Source organism: Xiphias gladius, chromosome 6, assembly GCF_016859285.1.
Source record: "Xiphias gladius isolate SHS-SW01 ecotype Sanya breed wild chromosome 6, ASM1685928v1, whole genome shotgun sequence".
In the NCBI taxonomy this organism is placed as follows: Eukaryota; Metazoa; Chordata; class Actinopteri; order Istiophoriformes; family Xiphiidae; genus Xiphias; species Xiphias gladius.
The window spans coordinates 22461965-22480731 of record NC_053405.1 but is presented as its reverse complement, the minus strand read 5'-3'; the positions used below and the strand labels follow the sequence as shown (position 1 = coordinate 22480731).

The 18767-nt window shown below is 41.9% G+C and overlaps 1 protein-coding gene across 1 annotated transcript in view; it reads right to left on the bottom strand.

Moving 5' to 3' along the window:
- dab1a (DAB adaptor protein 1a) overlaps nt 1-16564 on the bottom strand; it is a 41142-nt gene extending 24578 nt beyond the window's left edge. Inside the window, exons 1-3 of the mRNA XM_040128938.1 lie at nt 16495-16564; nt 2942-3081; nt 809-907 (exon numbers count right to left, since the gene is read on the bottom strand). Coding sequence (XP_039984872.1) covers nt 809-907; nt 2942-3081; nt 16495-16564 — 309 coding nt within the window. The remainder of the gene's footprint in view (nt 1-808; nt 908-2941; nt 3082-16494) is intronic.
- Between the last annotated feature and the right edge of the window lie 2203 nt (nt 16565-18767).

Sequence of the window (18767 nt, the reverse complement as noted above, 5' to 3'; positions counted from 1 at the left end):
TTGCTCAAGGATACAGTGACAGATATGGCTAGTTGGGGGATCGAACCTCGATAATACCTGTCAGAGGATCCTTGAGTAAGAAAGAAAAAAAAGAAAAGAAAAAAGAAAATTGACTACGCTCTACTGGTCACTTTCCCTTGAGCTGCAAGCATACGCACTCTGCAACAGCATTTAACAACTGAGTTCACAGTTCATCTGTCCATAGGGTATCTACATATGCATAGTCCCGTAGTCGTAAATCTCAGAGTTGTCAATACCTCTCATCATCAACAAAACTAATACAAACTCTTGTACAATTATTGCTTTTTTGGGGGGATTTTGGCAATTCCAAAAAAACTCACTGGACAGCAGGGAAAAGGGCTGGCAAACTGATTGATGGATCTGAGAGTCACTGGAGATGAAAAAAAACTGAACAAGGAGGAATGATAGCAGTGGAACACAAAAACCTGAATAAATCCAGTCGGTCAAGCAGAAAAGCAGCCATGTAAGATGGAAAATGCTTAATCCTGGAGCATAATATGAAACCAGTGTTGTTGCTGTTTGCAGAGAGGCAGACAATGGGACAGCCATGTTTTCTCATCTACGCAGGCCTTGTTCTCATGGTTTCAATTAGGGCCCCCTGATTTCCCCAGGGGGCCCTCTCTCTCATGGAGATTCCTCATTAACAGAGGAAACACACAGCCACGCACAGGCAGAAATGCTGTATTTAGATGCACACACACACACACACACACACACACACACACACACACACACACACACACACACACACACACACACACACACACACACACACTTCTGAGCTTACCCCTGACTTCTCATGAAAGATCTTGATCCCTCCGAAGGACACAGTCAGAAACACCTTCTGTTTGTGTTCTCCTTTTGACCGTGCTGCTGCAGCTATACCCTGAGGACAAAAAGACACACACACAAACCCCATAAGAAGCAGGACAGAACCATATGTACAGTGTAATGGGAAGGTAATTCCATCAGGAACTTCTCTTTGGGCCACCTCTCAATCTAAAAAAACTATTTTCTCGTTGGATTATTTATTTTTCTTTTACTTGCCAGTAACTGTCAATAACAATCTCTCTATAACATCAGCAATGAACAGCACATATTGGCATAACTTTATAATCAGTCATACAGAGATAAAGTCATCAGACAAGAGGTACGGTAGCCTAAATAGTCCACATAAAGTCTTCTGAGACATGCTTGTGTGATGGAAATTAACAAACCTTAGTAATGATCTCGTAGATATTCATTTATTCACAGCCAACATCTGGTAAACCATACAAGCAATACAACAGTACATTTAAAAATATGTTTGTGATTAATGGTAGAGAAAGAGCATTTATTGTCAGGCCACTGGTAAGAACAATATCTGGAAAAATGTGTGTAAATAGTCTCTTCTTCTAGCACATTCATATGTTTCAATTGTTACAAATATTAAAAACTATTTAAGGTGAAAAATATAATTTAAAAAAAAATCCACCAAATATCGCATGTCCAGTATCAAGCTACATTTGCTACGTTCAGCTGAGTGCAAAAACTTATATCGTACCATAGACTGCTGAAAGGCATTATGGGAAATGTAGGGGAATAAATAACTAAACAAGCAGACAAGGCATGTATAGCAAAAAAGTTAAATAGCGACACTTCACATAACTGCTTGAATTCACTGAACATATCATTACAAACTGATTTATAACTCCAACTACAATTTCCCCTAAACATTCCCCACCCCTATTTGCATAGGTGAGTCACAAAAGAAGAAGAAAAGAGAGGAGCGACATTAGAGAATTGAGGAAGTTGCACTAGGAGAGGGAGGAGCAGTATGAAAGAAGAGGTGGAGAGATCGGAGAAAAGGAGTTGATGGATTTCCTGCCTGAATAAATGAGTAGGCGGGAAGCTGTTTGATCAATGAGCTGTCTGTCCTCTCCTCACCCTTCTAGGCCTTGGCTGGATAGAGTTTTCACTACACATAAACAAACCGTGGAAGTAATTTTCTCAATTTAAATATATCTTGTAGTATTTGGACCCTATTTGGACCCCATGTGTTACATTTAATATGTTACAATTAATAACGAATGAGGCACTCTTAACACGGACTGTTTTCAAACTCTTTCTGCATACATTTAAAGAAAAAGATGCAAAATATAGGCTTTGTATTCATTTTTGACTGTTTAGGGACATCTTCTAGAGTAACATTATTTAGTAATGTGTTTTACATATGCATGCTGCAGTATGATATTTCACAAAACCAGTTTGTTCATTAGGACTTCATTGAAAAATGAACGAAAAATTTCCTATTTCTCCCCATCTTTATCCTCCCTCATCTGTCTCTCACCTATCATCCAAATTATTCCCTGCCTATATGCCTTCCCTCCTTTGCTAACTGGCCCATCTGTCTCTCTCTCCCTCTAATTGTTCCTGTCCTTGTAAATGAGACATTTACCCCAGTCCCCTTCTCATCCATATGGCTAACCTCTGCACTTCCTCCTGCACCGATCTTTGCCGTCCCTATAAATTTTACCGTCTTCATTTCTTACACTCCTCTCCTCTGGCAATTTGCGTAAAAAAACTGCAAACAAACTATACATGGATGCACAAATACTCACAGGCCCACTTATGCTTTGATGTACAAAATATGCATATTTCAAACTTGAACTTTAAAATATGCATGTAGTTGAAGAACTATTTATGGACCGACAACTGTGTTGAGTATTGATGTTCAGTGGTTTTGTGGGTCATGGAACTTAATGCGAGTGTAGGCAATCATGTTACATTATTTCTGGGGGTTGAAGGCCTCCAGATTTAGTCATTTCTGGCTATGCTCTAGTGCGTAGCCAGAAATGTATTTAATTAGGAGAGCAAGTAAATTCTTAATTGAAGATCCATCAACAGATAGAGAAGAGAAGAAGAGAGCGACTTTCCTTACCTTGAGCTTCATCATCGAGTCCTGGCAGAGTTTGTCTCCGCGGGCGGCAGTGACCTCGTCCAGGCCGATGAGCTTGGCCTTGTAGCGGACACCATCGCCCTTAAAACGCCTGATGAGAGCTGCCTCGCTGCGATCCTGCCCTGCAGACACACATACGCACACACACTGCAGTCTACAGTATATCTTCTAGTCAAGGCCCTCAATCTACCTCAGTCCAGGACTATTACCTCGAGATCATCAATCACAAAGACCACAGAAGACCTCAACAGTAATCTTAAAAAAATACAGCCACAGCACAGGTCAAAGCTACTGATGTTAGCAACATCTTATTATGCAAATAACTCAGATCGGAGCATTGAACTGTGGTATCTTATGAAAGGCAATGACCAATATATTCAGATATGGAAATCAATGACGTTCTTGCAGGACTAGAGCTGAAACTTTGACTGTTTTCCTTTCCAGCCATTTCCCCTGCAAAATAATGGCGTGACATTTTGCTCTTATCTCCCCCGTCTCCCGCAGTCCCTCCTCTCTCCTCACCCTGTATTGTGTGGGAGATTGTATGTATTGTGCGCATGCATTAGTGAGTGCAGGCAATGGTGCGCATATGTTGACCTTGCTCTTGTCCAGGAAGTCTCTATGTTATCTCCTGAAGTGACTACAATGCTCCTCTTCACACACACAATACACAGCAGAATGGCCATTCATAAGGCTAAACTCACTTTCTCTTTTACCATGCTCTCTCCATCTTTTTCCAACTCTGTTTCTCTATCCCTGACTTGCAGTGCACAAACATTTCATCATCAAATATTGTGTACCCGCATTGTGTTTCTGAGTATGTATGTGTGATTGAAAGACTGCAAGAGAGACAGTGAGAGGGAGAAGCATAATGATAATGCAGCATATTCAGATAATATATTGAGGCATTAGTTCTGTACTCTATAACAGCATGACTCTTGGAAGGTCATAGTCTGAGTGATGGAGAGGTCCCACTCCTCCTCTCCTCATTCTTCCACACTCCCTCCATTCACACAGAGTCCCTACAGCATTGCAGTACAGTAGAAATGAGCTCTTTAACCACAGGCGAAAGCATCGTGTTTTATGATGCTATTGAATCATCTCTGTCCAACACTAATCTCCCACCTCCCTTTGCTTTGTCTGCAGGCCCACACAAACGTGCCTATTTCTAAATTTGCTTTTGCCTCACCTGAATTAAATCATTTTTATGCTGGATTGTAGAGGTTGGACAATTTTAGGGATATTTTAGGCTAAAAAAGTCTTCATTATCAGAAAATAAACAAGATTATCTTGTGTAAATAGCCCTACACTGTGGAAATCTCAAAAAGTAAGTTCTACCCGTCCAAGGCTGCTGGAGATCATGTTTGTGGATATTCATTTTGCTGATAAAAAAAGGGGCGCCTCGAATAGCTTATTGCTTTTATAAAGTGGTTACTACATATACCTGGCAAAGTTTCATCAAATAAACACACAGCGACAAAAAATGCAATAATTTATTGATAACAAATAATCATTCTTCTGCCAAGCTATGTAGTTCTTCAGTGACATTTAGCAAAATGGTTGCCAAGCAACACACAGACGCAGGAGCACATAGACGCAGTTGAAAACATGCTTACAGATTGGGATGATAACATTTATCTAGATATTACCATTAATTGTGCAATTGTTGAAGTAGTGTTTAATTATATTAAGACTCCTCTTTGCTGGTACAAGGGTGTTTGACTCTGGAAAGGTGCATTTTAATTGAGCAGAGCCAGAAGCAAGATATTGCTCTGTTTGTTTAGAGAGTATTTTACAATGGCATTGAACAGTGGAATTGTCTGCCTCATAAAACATTAGCAAAGTCGATCTTTCTTGCCTTTGTTAGCACATTGCTACGTTCTTTAGCGCGTTGACACGGTAACACTAGCTGCTGATCACCAGAATAGCATGAAACCAGTGGCAGGATATAAATTGTCTGTGCGTGTGTGTGTGTGTGTGTGTGTGTGTGTGTGTGTGTGTGGGTGTGTGTGATGCAGGTGCACAATAGAAAAAAAACGGGACTCTCATAAAAACATTGCTCCAGAGCGCTACTAGTTTTCAAAAACTCCACAGGGTACATTTAATGTCCGACATGGCCATAGCCAAAAAAAACATACTTGTAGATGTGACCTCATCAGAATCTTCATGTTTAAAATGTATTTGGAAGAGATGCTTTTTATTGCACAAATGGAAAAGCTATGTTTATTTAATTTTAAACAACACAAACTTGATTTGAATGTTTGAAGGGATTTCCTTGTTTCCTTAACAACTCAGTGAGAAATCTATACTGATTCATATTTACATGTATATTTGATTTAAATTAAAAATTTTAATGTTTTCCCACTTACATTATATAATATGATCACAGTTTTGAGCACTCACCTGAGGATCAATTTTTCATTGTTTCATTGCAGTTCATAGTCTGCTGTGCAACACGTTATCTGTGTGTGTCTGTATGTGAATGTGTGAGTGTTAAATAACATGGAATGCGTCTAGCTGCTTTTGTCTCACTGGCACAGTGCTTTTCATTTGAGTTTGACATTTAAGACCTGCTCCCTCCATCTGCATCCATCACCATTACTGCTGCTATACTTAGCACACCGAGGAAAAAGATCACAGAGAGAGCGAGAGAGAGGTCGAGAAAGGCCAAGAGGGGAAGAAAGAGACAAAAAGGTAGAGGGGGTCCAGGATTATTCTCCTGCTGAGTGGTTTATATTATTACCTTTTGGGAGCATGTTCCATGAAAGACCTCGCTGTGAGTGTATGTGTGTATGAGTGTGTATGAGTGTGTATGAGTGTGTGCATGTCTGTGTCAGCAGGGGAAGCATTCAGTCGGCTGTAATTAAATGTCTGCTACTGCTATGACACCGCTGAGCTTCAAACACAACTAATAAAAGAATGTTCCGTTTCATATGTCCTGGCTGATCCACACACAGACACGTCAAGTATATATGCACATGCGTGTACACACTCATGTTTTTCTCTATGACACTCTCACCGAAACACAATCGTGTACATACACACGTTCACACATATCCCACCTTCCATACCATAACACTAATGAAAGAATCTTCTGGCGCTTCAGTTATGGTTGCTTCTCAGGTGAACACACACACATTCGCTTTTACAAACTTTTTTCACATCTGCACAGCCTAACACCATGGTGTTAAACCCGAGTCATAATATCCAGAATTAAGCTTTCTATTCTACTTTAAAGCAGTTGATACCTCATAACCTGTGTGTGTGTGTGTGTGTGTGTGTGTGTGTGTGTGTGTGTGTGTGTGTGTGTGTGTGTGTGTGTGTGTGTGTGTGTGCGTGTCTGTGTGTGAGTGTGATAGTACTTGGTATGCAGAGTTGGTTTGACTGTCTGTCTGAAGCAACAAGCAGAGAGGGAGGGAAGGACATAAAGCGGAGAGCAAATGATGGAAAGGAGGAATAGAATGTGATGGATGGATGAATGGGGCGAGTTATCCATTGGATAAATGTCACTCAGGATTAGAACGTTATGACAGGCAGAACCCTGAGTCCTACTCACACACACACAGACACACGCATCCAGAGGTGATAGATGGCGGGTGACTGCTGGTACAGTATGTGTAACCCTTCAGGGAAGCCCCTAGCATCGCCCCTGGCAACTGTAACCTTCTGCCTCCTGTGAGCTCCTCCATCACTCCCATCACTGATTCCCCTTTTACCCTCCTCTCCTCCAAAAAATCCCCAACCCCTCTTTGTCTCTGCATGATCCTTACTCTGTAATTGGGTTACATTTAGATTACATACATAATGATATCAGATTTATTTTTCTACTTCACTTTTTCCCCTTTTTCTTCTCTCCCTTTTCTCTTGCAAAATTGCAACAGGCAGAATTTAAAGGGACATTCCAGTTTATTACAACTTATTTTTGTACAAGCTGATATATTAGCTGATATATTACTGAGTTTTTTGCCAACTGATTTATTGTTTACTGTTTTTATTTATGTGTTTTAGACCTATTCACTCCTACAGTTACCAAATAACAGATTAGTTCTTTCCTGCTTTTTGATTTTTGGTAACGTGTTTCAGATGACCTGTGGAGGGATCCAGGTGATCTTCAATGGTGCAGTTTTTTCTCTATTCAAATGCATACTGGTCATCCAGGCTGTAGATTGAAGCCAAGTGCAAAAGGTTTTAAGCCAATAACAGTAAGGCCAATAACACATAATTCATTGATTTATTTAATTAATTATTAAATAATTTCATTAGATATTAGAGACTTAGGCCGTTAGTTTGAGGCTACTGGCTAAGAATGAGTGAGAGATGCAGCAGCTCTATTGAAAGGAAAAGTAGACTTATGTAGCTTTGGTTTGATTTCTGATTTGTGACAGGAAATTGTTGGCATCTCGCCTGATATATCTCAGAAATTGTTAGTGGCACGTTGATGTGACTCTCGATAGCAGCGCATCTCTGTTCTGCCATTTATTTATTTTCAGCAGGCCTGTATTGTTTGCAGTGACTGGTAACGTTTGGAGCTTGTTTCACTGTGCTCAAGATGAAGTGGCACCCACAGGCTCTTAACTACAGCTGGGATGGTTCCCAACAAACACTCACCAGCACATGAGGGAACCCGGCAGTTACTCTCCAATTAATCCTGCTACTAACCCCTGCTACCTAACGTGTGTGTGTGTGTGTGTATGAAGATGTGTGGGGTTTTCTGTGTTTTCTTTACCTATCAGAGACTTGTTGAGATGAAGCACTCACTCATACTCTCACACAGACTCTTTTAAACCAACAAACAGCATGTGCCAAGAAAACAACAAGTTCTTCCTTCAGCTCCATGCTTAATTGTGGCAGATTGATTTGGCACACAAAAGCTCACACTTGACTGAGTATACACATATTCACACGTTACAAAAACAAAACCATATCTGCTGAAGTGAAAAGCCGGTTGTAAAATGAGATTGCCACTCGTGAAATAAATGATTGCTGCACCTTTGCTGATGTGCATTTTTTCTCTCTTATTTGCAACATGAAGACTGTTGTCTTTGTCAAATGAAGATGCTTCTTTTGAGCTCTTAGTTTGCTACTAAAGTATGCTAAAGTTACGCTGAAGAATTTGCGTTCTACCTATAGATTTTGATACCATTTTATTGTCTAATCATTTTGACTAATTTGGCATCTATGCTAGAAGAAAGGTATGTTTCATTTGTAGATGGTGACCCAACATCCTGAAACAAGGCTTTAGAGTTGAACTAAGTAAATTTAAGAATTCTGGCCAATCCCAAATAGGTATAGTGGTGAAATTTTTGTCCTCTGCCATTTTTCTCCTCTCATCCCAGCGTTCCTTCTCTCTCCATCTCTACTTCATTCCCCCTTTTTCCCAGCTCCATCCCCCTGCCACCCATTGCTCCTGAGGCATCCAGCTTTCCTCTCTGGCAGAAAACACAGAACAAATTAGAGCTGAAAAATATTTCAGGGACAGATGCAGCACTCTGTGACCATTACTGTCCCACCTATACACACACACACACACACACACACACACACACACACACACACACACACACACACACACACACAGACATGCACACACACACACAGAACAACACAGATTGTTCTATAGGGGAAAAGGATGATTTAATCATTTCCTCTACCCTTTCATTTCATCCCATTCTTTCTATGTTCTCCCCATTTAATAAGAAGCCAACAATAGCTCCGCTAGCATGAGGCCGTTCTCAATCCTGTTGACTCTCTCCCTTTCACTTTAATTCTCTGTGTCAGACCTCATCTCCTCTACCCAGCATCCCTCTGTCTATCTAGGACTCTTGGTGGTAAAGCTTGTTTCTCGCCCTGGCTTTAATTACAAGGTAATTGGTCTCACTAACAAAGGGAAACATGCAAGTGTGCATGTAGGTGTGTCTATGTGTATATGTGTGTGTATGGATGCGCATCTTGTGTGTATGTATCTGTTTTGTTTGTGTGTGCGTCTGTGTGTTTTCGGACTCTGACAGGGCATCAGAGAGTGGGCTGTGTAAACAAGCAGCTAGCATCCTGTCATGCAACGCTGAAGCACTTCCCCCCATGGACTACACTGTCGGTCGCCCCTGATCCGCCACTCTCACACACGCATGCACGCACGCACACACACACACACACACACATACACACACACACACACATTCTTCCACTTCTGCATAAATGTTCATACAGTGCTGCAAAACAACAAGTGGATCACTGCGCCCTGCATTGTGAGCTTTCTCTAAAAACATCCCACCATCAAAGGAAGTAGAAAAAGCAGCCGACACTTTGTCTTTGTCATTCTTCTCTTAGTCCCTCACCTGAACACACACACACACACACACACACACACACACACACACACACACACACACACACACACACACACACACACACACACACTCTATTTAGTCTGTTCAACCACTAAAAGACACATCTGACTGAAAAGTGTCAAAAATATTAGTTTCCTAAATCCCACGGTCTGTGTGACCAGGAGGTGTACTTTCGTGGGTATGCCTGCACGTGTGTGTATGTGACTGTTGAAGACTAGAAGCCCTTCTTTCAAAGCATTAGGAAACTAAGGTAACTCCTCAAACTACACCAGTCCTCCTTTCATGCCAAGGCGAGTGTGCCAGAAAAAAGCCTTCTCTCATGTCTGTCATCTCTTCCAAAATGTGGAACCACTTGGAGTTGTTGTCCTTCCCCCTCACTAGCTCTCTCTTTCTCATCCTGTGTAATCAACCCTCTCCCTTCATTCACTCAGCCACGGTCCTGGAATAAAGGATGGAGCAAAGGAGGACTGAAGAACATTATACAGCATGAAAATGAAAAGGAAACTCTGCCATCTGCCAGACTCTCTCGATGGCTCTAACCCTCTCTTATCTCCTCTCTCTGTACATTCTATCAGCACTTTCACATCCACAGTCCAACTGAAATCAAATCACTTTTTTTTTGTGGTCTGCCTTGTAAATTACATGTTACTGATATTTTTTGTTTTTGAGAAAAAACATCAGTGCAAAGGTTAAATTTATATTTAATACTTTAATACTTTTGACCTTCAGCTTTTTAAAAATTAAATAGATACAGTTCAGACAGGAAACATGGGATGAGAGAGAGGGGTATAGTATGCAATAAAAGGTCTTGACAAAACTGAGGGGAGGGCATTGCAGTCATATGGTTTGTGTAGGTGCCCCACAGTTAATATTGCTTATGACGGTACTCAGAATGCTGTTGTATGTCTAGATATATCATAATATATTTTTTTGCATAGAGCCAATCAAATAATACAATTTTAAACTGTATTTGCATATAGCAGTCATTGGCTCACAGTGACACTGACAGACAGGGCCAGAAAACAATTTTAAAACTCATCATGATCGATACGTTGCTAAATTGTGTGCTCATTACTCCTCAATACCACTGCAAACAAAATACCGTCCGTCCAACTGTAGCATGTAAGCTACAGTTAGTGTGCCAGCTGTCAGTTCATGGATGGAGTTCTCTTGCAAACAAAGTTATGCTTACATTCAATGCATTGCGTGTATCGTTGAGGTCCAATAAACATGTCGACTGCATTTTCCTCTTCATTAAGAATTTTGATATCTGCATTGTTGGCATCTATGTGTATTTGCTAGCAGTCCTCCTCTTCCCTTGGTGCAGTGCTGCGTATCTTGGTGCATTACCAGCACCTGTAGATCCGTGGGAAAGTGTGAAGTGCAAGTGCATGAGACAAGTTAAATTGGGATTCACTCATAACACTAGAGGTTAAAAAACTGTAGAGGGTGCCTTTAAGTCACCTACACTAATTACAGGAGAACAGAGAATGGATTTGCTCTACCTCGTGGTTCTGATGAGTCTTAGATAAGCTCTACGCAGACAGCTCTGTTTATGTGGTGTGGGAAAACTGAAGTATAAAACGGCAGCCTGTCAACATCTGACATGTAAGAAATGCCCCTTCAATGCAGAGCCCTTCAACCAGCTCAGCAGGGTGAGAGTATCCGCCTCTGTTACAGCCAGTGGGTGACATTGGGACATTTTCCTTTTGTGCAAATTATGAGCAGGGAGCAAACTGTTGCTATGGAGACTGTAGTTAGTGATGCGGTGGGCAAAGCCACACCAACTAGTGTGTAGGAGAGGACTAAGCTGAACATACTGAGAGGATCACAGGGTACACAAGCTACCACAGCCACATGCACACGCACACACACACACACACACACACAGTCCAAGACTCAGGAAAGAGAAATGAAAAATCCTTGACTGACATATATTTTTCTCTCTGAGTCAGGCGTTTTGAATGCTGATTCGGTGTGATCACATTTGAAAGCTTTGATGAAGCTTTTTTAACAGTCAGGAATAGGGGCAGAGGAGTGTGGCACTGGAGCTGCTGCACAGAAAGAGGATGTGGGTTTGCTCCGGGGAAGGAGATACCAGCCTGGGAATGGGACAGGTCACATCTCACCACCCTTACCTTACAGCACCGAAAAAAGTGGATGAATTAATAGATGGGAACGATGTGAGCACAGACTGGTGAAAGACAAGACAGCAGGATGGATGAATCACTAATTTTCCAGAAATAAACTGATAGGAGAGAAGGGCAGCAGATAGGAGGACAGGACAGAGAGGATGCAGTTATCTCTAAATATAGTTTTAGTGCTGAGGCCATGTTTGGAAAGTGTGTGACAATATCTGCTACCGAGTGTCATTTTTGTCATCAATCCTCCTGTATCCACTACTGGACTCCACTCCAACCACAACAGCAGACAACCAATTCAATTCAGTCTCTGTCTGATTGGAGGGAACAGATCTGATTACCTCTCATAGAAAGCACACACACACACACACACACACACACACACACACACACACACACACACACACACACACACACACACACACACACACACACAAAATACCGTTGTTTGTGGTCTAAGATTCCCCAGGGAAAGATATCAGAGTAAATGGCTTCAATGATTGTGCCAGACAGACTAGATGTGTGCATAAAATTCACACGAAGAAGTTAATGTTTTTGGCTAATCACACACCAGAGATGAGCAGACACACACCCACACGTATCAAGACATATCAACACACATGCACACACACAAACCAAGGCTAACAGCTGCACAGCTATAACCCCTTAACCACTCTTTTCATGCCGCTGGCTGCCAGCTACATTGTAGAAAAAACCCTCCCACACATCCTCAGCCAAATCCCATTGTGGGAGAGTCGTGATTTTTCAGAGTTGTGATGACAGTCGTCTGTGTGTGTTGACAGCAGCAGAAGTTACTATAACTTGTAATCATATTTAGTGTCACATCACGAAAGACAGACAGGCATCAGTGAATGTTTTATTTGAACATTTAATGATGTAATGAACACAATACTGCAAAAGAAAAGAAAAGAAAAGAACACAAAATTTGGAGTTGCTTTGTTTACGAGTAGGGTTTTAGAAATGAAGTACATTCGAATGACCCACATGATTGCTGGCAAAGTGGTTGCTTGGGTAGACAAGCTTGCCAATCGCAGTCACAATTTACCAACATTTGGCTAGCTTCAAATACTTATTCACAACCCTGCTAATGTCCACACATATTGTAACAACAATACGGGCACAATGCCAGCTTCACAGAGATATGCCAAAATCAGCACAGTTTATTCACCGAGTGGGATTACACTATTATAAACTGTGTTTTTAGTCATGCTTTTGTCAGAATGGAGCCACTGAAGAAGCTGAACTTCACGCTGCATCAACTGTGAATAAATACTATAAAACAATATGCTATACAACTGAACTAAATTAGAATACTGTAAAATAAAATTCTACTGTCTCTCTGCCAGCGGGTTAGCAGACCAATCTTTGTGCCCTGTTTTGACTACAAAACTATAGATTCTCTGGAGGGTGAAGCAACACTAGGGCATACGTTCATTAAGCATGCTGTAATTATATTAAATAGACTACATTTGACAAAATGCAGTGTTGCTGAAATCCTGCACTGTAACAATGATTTACTTGCACGATAAAAGCGGGAGATACAATTTAAAGATTCCCCAGAGTAAGACATCCGTGGTTCATCATACTTTATTGGCAAGGTAGGCGTTGAGATGAAAAAGTTTTAAGAGGAGACAAAACTGTCTGCAGACTCTTCACAGATGTCAAATTGTCTCGCTGCTCTAATTTGTCGTTTACAGAAAAGCGTTTGTGCTGGCAGACTGTCAACCCCATGTTTTATTGATAAAGAAGAATATCAAAATGTGTTTCCTTTTAAAAATCTAACAGTTATACTCTAATAATTATCCACTCCAGGCATCTTACTGGACTCTGCTTATCCGCTTGCATAACAAGTTTGGAATGGCCAATAGCACCACACAACATCAACGTGCCTAAGTCCAGATAGGTGGTCCCCGACCTGGGAGTCAGGATCCCTCAAGAGATCTCAAGATACGCTGAACAGACTGCACAATGATTAAGAAAATAGGGGAAAAAGAGAACATATTTCAGCTAAACAAAATGCTTCTTTCTTTTTTTCTTGTAAAATACTAGAGAATTTGACCTCTTCTGGCCCCTAAAAACTATTCAAATTAAATAATCAACTCTTTGGTGAACTGGTCTGTGTTCATATGCACCCTGTGATGTGGGGTCATGAGTAGTCATTGCTTGGCTATGAAGGGTCACATGCCAATAAGATTCGGAACAAGGTCTAATTCACCACCCACGTTATTATTGGAATTATTGTGGAGGAAGAGGGAGGAGAGGTGGAGCAAAAGGAAATCAGAGACGTGTGGAGAGGTGGAGAGATGTAATCTTTCCGGGTTTATTGAGGATTAATAAAGACTATTATACTTCAAGAATTGAGCCCGACCAAAAAGAAGGACTAATTTATTGTCAGAGGGTGTGGGTGTTGGTTATTCAGCTCAGGTCATCTAAATGCTAATGGTCAAAGGTTATCTCTACCTTGTCATGGTAATTCAATAAAACCCTTCTGATAGAGAAAAAAGTGCTGTTAGAAGAATGACCTCTGAGCTCACTGATGAAACTGAATACTCGTGTGTACAAAAAAAAAAAAAAAAAAAACACAATCGCAGTAACAGACCCACAGATACACAATGACACGTAGACCTAGGCACACACCATCTGTGATTAATGTGTGACATGGAGCAGTCCCATAGTCTTTTATATTACATTCTACACAGAACTGTGAAACAAAGGCCTGAGATTAAACGGCTCTCCTTCACATTGACTCATTAGTCTCTCTCAGTCGCTCTCTTTTCATGATCAGTCTCTCCTCTGTGTCTCACTCATCCAGGGCAAGGTCATTTAGGAGTCAGAGCAGTGGAAGGAGGAAGTTGATGAGGAAGGATATTAGAAGAGTGAGGGACTGTCACAGCAGCGAAGCTGCCAATGATGATTAGATATTCAGTGGATCTATTTTCATTCAGATCCAGCTACTCAAAAGAGACAGAAACTAGGGGGCTGGAAAAAAGCAGAAACATGTGTATGTATTTTATGTACATAGGGTTTTTCAGGTCTTACACATGAAGCACAATAGCAGGAACATTATCAAAGTTTCCAATTCCCAGAGCATGCTCTTCGCTCGTGTTGGGTATATGATTGCATTTGACTTTCATCACCCTGCTGAGAATGTGTGTGTGTGTGTGTGTGTGTGTGTGTGTGTGTGTGTGTGTGTGTGTGTGTGTGTGTGTGTGTGTATTTGGCTAAGATTGACCCAGATCAGAAGGGAGATGAGTACTCTGCGTGAGCCAACTGCGATGAGTCTTTAGTTGAACAAATTCCACATGCCATTTAAAAAAAAAAAAAAGATGCAGGCAGACACAAAGTGTAAGGTGGTGTGTGTGCATGTGTGTGTGCGTGCGTGTGTTTGTGTGAGGGTGAGAGTGTGTGAGTGTGTATGTGTGATCGGTGTGTGTGTGAGAGAGAGAGAGATGAAGACAGAGGAAGATGGCAGAGAAGAGAAGCTAAAAACCCTCAAGTCTGAATGCTGAAGGCAAACCATTCATCTTTCCTCTCATATGCTCTTCTGGGCTTCAATCCCAGTCCCAGTGTGTATGTGTGAGTGTATATGTGTGTCTGCATCTCCCTCAATATGGAGAGCATTCTGAATGGTGAACATGATCTCCATAGCAGCAGAACAATACTGTTTCTAAATAGGACATATGAGGCATTCAGCCTTCCCTCACACAATGTGTATATGGGAACCAGCGCTTGTTTGCAGGGGTTGCAGCACACCGTGTGCAATGAGGCATCTGCTGCAGGTGATAGTGAGAGTGTCTGTACGTGTGTGTGTGTGTGTTACTGTGTGGTTGTGTGTATCCATTAAGCGCCATTCCCAACAGTGTCCAGAGTTTTTGCTACATCAATCAGATGCTTATTCAGAGAATGCTAGGCGTCACTCTCGTAGTTGGGCAGGTGGCATCGAGCAGCTGGGTGATGGCTGCCAGCCTGGCCCCTGGCATCACCTCTGCTCTGAGACCACCCAGGCCTACCCTCATACACCTGCTTGCTACCAGCCTCTGGAGCTTTTCGCACCTGGATCCATTTGCTTCTCACCAACCACAACATAACTGCACCTGTTCGGTAGGTACCTACTGTACCGTGCTACCCCCACACCTGTTAATTAGCTATGAACAGTAGCCCTGGCTTCTGTTGTTGGTCCCAAGTCCATCATCAACAGCAAATCAACACATAATTAATAAAGAGAAAAGAGTAGCTGATGAAGGTTTTTTTGTGTATCAGTGTGTAACAACTGCTTCTCACCAGTACTTAGGGTACAACCTCAGAAAGGAACAAATTACACAATAAATCTAAGCCTGTGTCACAATCTCAAAAGGACAAGTTGTCAAACCTTGGCTGATTGCTCCCCCTGTCAGAAGCAAGTACAGCTTTGCAGAAGAGGCTGGATACTTTGATATGTTGACGTATTGTCATTAATTTGATTTCTTTTTTTTGGTCATGTAAAGATGAGAGTAACATTGTAAGTCCGTACACTGGTGTGAAACACCCGTAAACAGGGTAGGATCAGTCTTCGACTGAATGTGCAGAAACTATCACAGTAAGATTTGTCGTGGTGGAAAAAAATGCTGCCCGTGTCTATGGAGGAATCAATGATTTTCAGACAAATTCAACAGGTAATGATTTGGTACAAATAGGCCTTTCTCTCACAGGACATTTTGACATGTCACGGTAGGAAAAGCACAGGTTTAAATTCAAAATTTATTGATAGCTGAATTCCATTTGGCTGCTTCGGTTTCAGGGTCCTGGTATTGTGCATACTGGCTCCCTGTCACACTGTCATGGCTTACTGGGACACTTGAAAAGAACGGACTAACACCTGTGTTTTTTCTTCTATCACAAGTCAAATTGTCTGCCGTGAAAACCTCAAGTGATGCAAATTAATGAGTGACAGGATTCTTTCCTCATTGAATAATAAGTTAATTAGACACATTCCCACTTTGGTATAGTAATGAGTAATAAGGGAAGTTAGGTCTGATAGTGTGCTTACCTTTCCTCTTGGAGTCACGTCTGACGCTGCTGGGCCTGACCGCTGGCTGTAGCTCTGTCTCTGTTGACATCCTCAGGCTCCAACTGGGCTAGACACCGCTCCGCTTGGCTCCGCTGGGCTCCGAGGGTCCAGTTCACAGCGTCAGTGCCGGCTGTGTGTGCGTAGGCGCCAGGTGTGTGCGTGGAGGCGCCAGGTGTGTGTGTGGGCACACAGTCTCATGGGAGAGGGATGGGCTTTAGCCCTGACACAACATCCCACACACACCCACAGAGAGCTGGGGAGGAAGATGGGAAGAAAGAGGTTGGCTTCAGTTAGGCTGTGTTTACTCTTAGCAAGAGTTCTCAGCAGGCATGAAAATGAGCTTATTTTTGATTGGGGGCCTTGAGTAGATGTTGCCCATGGTAACAGACCAGAGAGACCTGCTCAACACTTCCTGCTTCCTGTCAATAATGTGTCTCAGCAAGGACACGGCCTGAGGAAAAATCTGACTTCTCCAAACCGCTTTCTTCTTCAGTCATGCAATAATTATTTAAACAGGTTTAAAAGCATTAATAATGATCACGTTCACAGAATTTGTACACCAAACTTTGTCTGCCTTTTTACCAATAAAAGGAAAATTCTGGATAATTACATCTTAAGTCTTATTTAAATTTTTTTAGCCACCACTTCTAGCAGTTATGACATCATTGTACTGGCCAAGTTAATTGCTGTGATCTGGGAACTCATTACAACATTGTCCAGTGGGGTAAGAAACAAAAGCAGTCAGACCATCAGAAAGGTTGTAAACAAGTCAACACTTTAGCCAGATTATCTAAACCGTTTTATTTGGAAGTAAAACCAAACGTGAGTGCAACTAAAATGTTATTTATTATCCGTCATTGAACAAGGAAACTGTGCACACAACTACAGTAAGTGCAGTAGTTGATGCATGATTACAAAGGAGAGTTTGGGTAGTAAATAAAGTTTTAAAGTTATTCACTTCCTCGTTCGACTTTTTCCATCAATGTCACCACATTCCTGGGTCTTGGCAATTAACATGGTGGCTCAATCATTATCACCAAAAGGAAAGATGGCCAAAACTAATAAGATTTGGGTTGTATTAAACTGTGATTTCTCTTTAACGCTTCTACCACACTGGCTACCCCTCCTGGGCCCTGTCCAGTGCCTGATGAGCCCTTCTGGCTCCAGCAGTCTGTCCCTTCTTTGCCCATCTGCTGCCACTTTATTCTGAAGTGTTGACTGGCAGTGACCAGCATAAGCTAGCAGCCAAAAACATTCAGATCTCCACTCTTACCCTGTCACATGAATGCATGAAAACACACACACATTAACACGCACACACAAGTGTATACAAGCTCCTTTCTTACTCAGAGACGCTGAAGTACAAAGACAGCAGGAGACAGCTGCAACTTGACATGCTGCATAATGAGTCCGACTACCTTCTGGGCTGCGCTTCACCTCTCCTTAGACTGTCAGTCTTGACCTCTCTTTCCCTCTCCGTCTTCATCTAACAGTGGCTGAGTGCAGGCTTGAACAAAACCAAAAGACTGGTGCTTCTTGGGGAAGAGGGAAATCTCTCTTATTCTCTTCCTCCCCCTCTCCACGGTGATTCTGTGTGAATAGGAGGCCCCTGTAAGCCTCGGGCGAGAACAGATGAATTGAGAGGCTTTTAATTTGCTGCAGACAGAACAGAACAGAGTCCATTTAATTCTGCCAGCAGAGGCCATGTCGGCAAAATGCTGACAATATTCTTTATCTGGTCCAAACACACTGGAAAAGTGTGAGTCACTCCAATTATAGGCATTATCAGCAGCACTGTTCCACCAAATGGATGGAGAGAGAGTGAGTACGAAGGGAGAGGGGTTAGAGGGAAGAGAAATGAAAAGAGTGGAAAGAAAGTTAGGGGTGAAGGAACATAGAGTGGGTGAGAAAGATAATGAAAAAGGGGTAAAAGGGGAGACAAAAAAGCCCAAGGAAGTAAAATCACAGAAAGGATGAAGTTTGAGCGGCTTCAGCTGTAACCCTGAACATGCCCCCCTCTGTCCCTTTCCTTTTTGTTCTCTGAATTTGTTCTTCTCCTTCTAGCTGCAAAGTCTTTCAGGCAGCATCTGGAGCTTGTGTTTAAGAGAGGCAGTCTGTTAATCCTCAACTTGGACCAGAAAAGATGTGGCTAGAAACCCCCTCACTGCCTTAACCCAGAAAATAACAGTTTTTTTTCCACAACGGCAAAAAAAGATTCAAAGATACACTGCTGAGATATTACATTGCGTGTA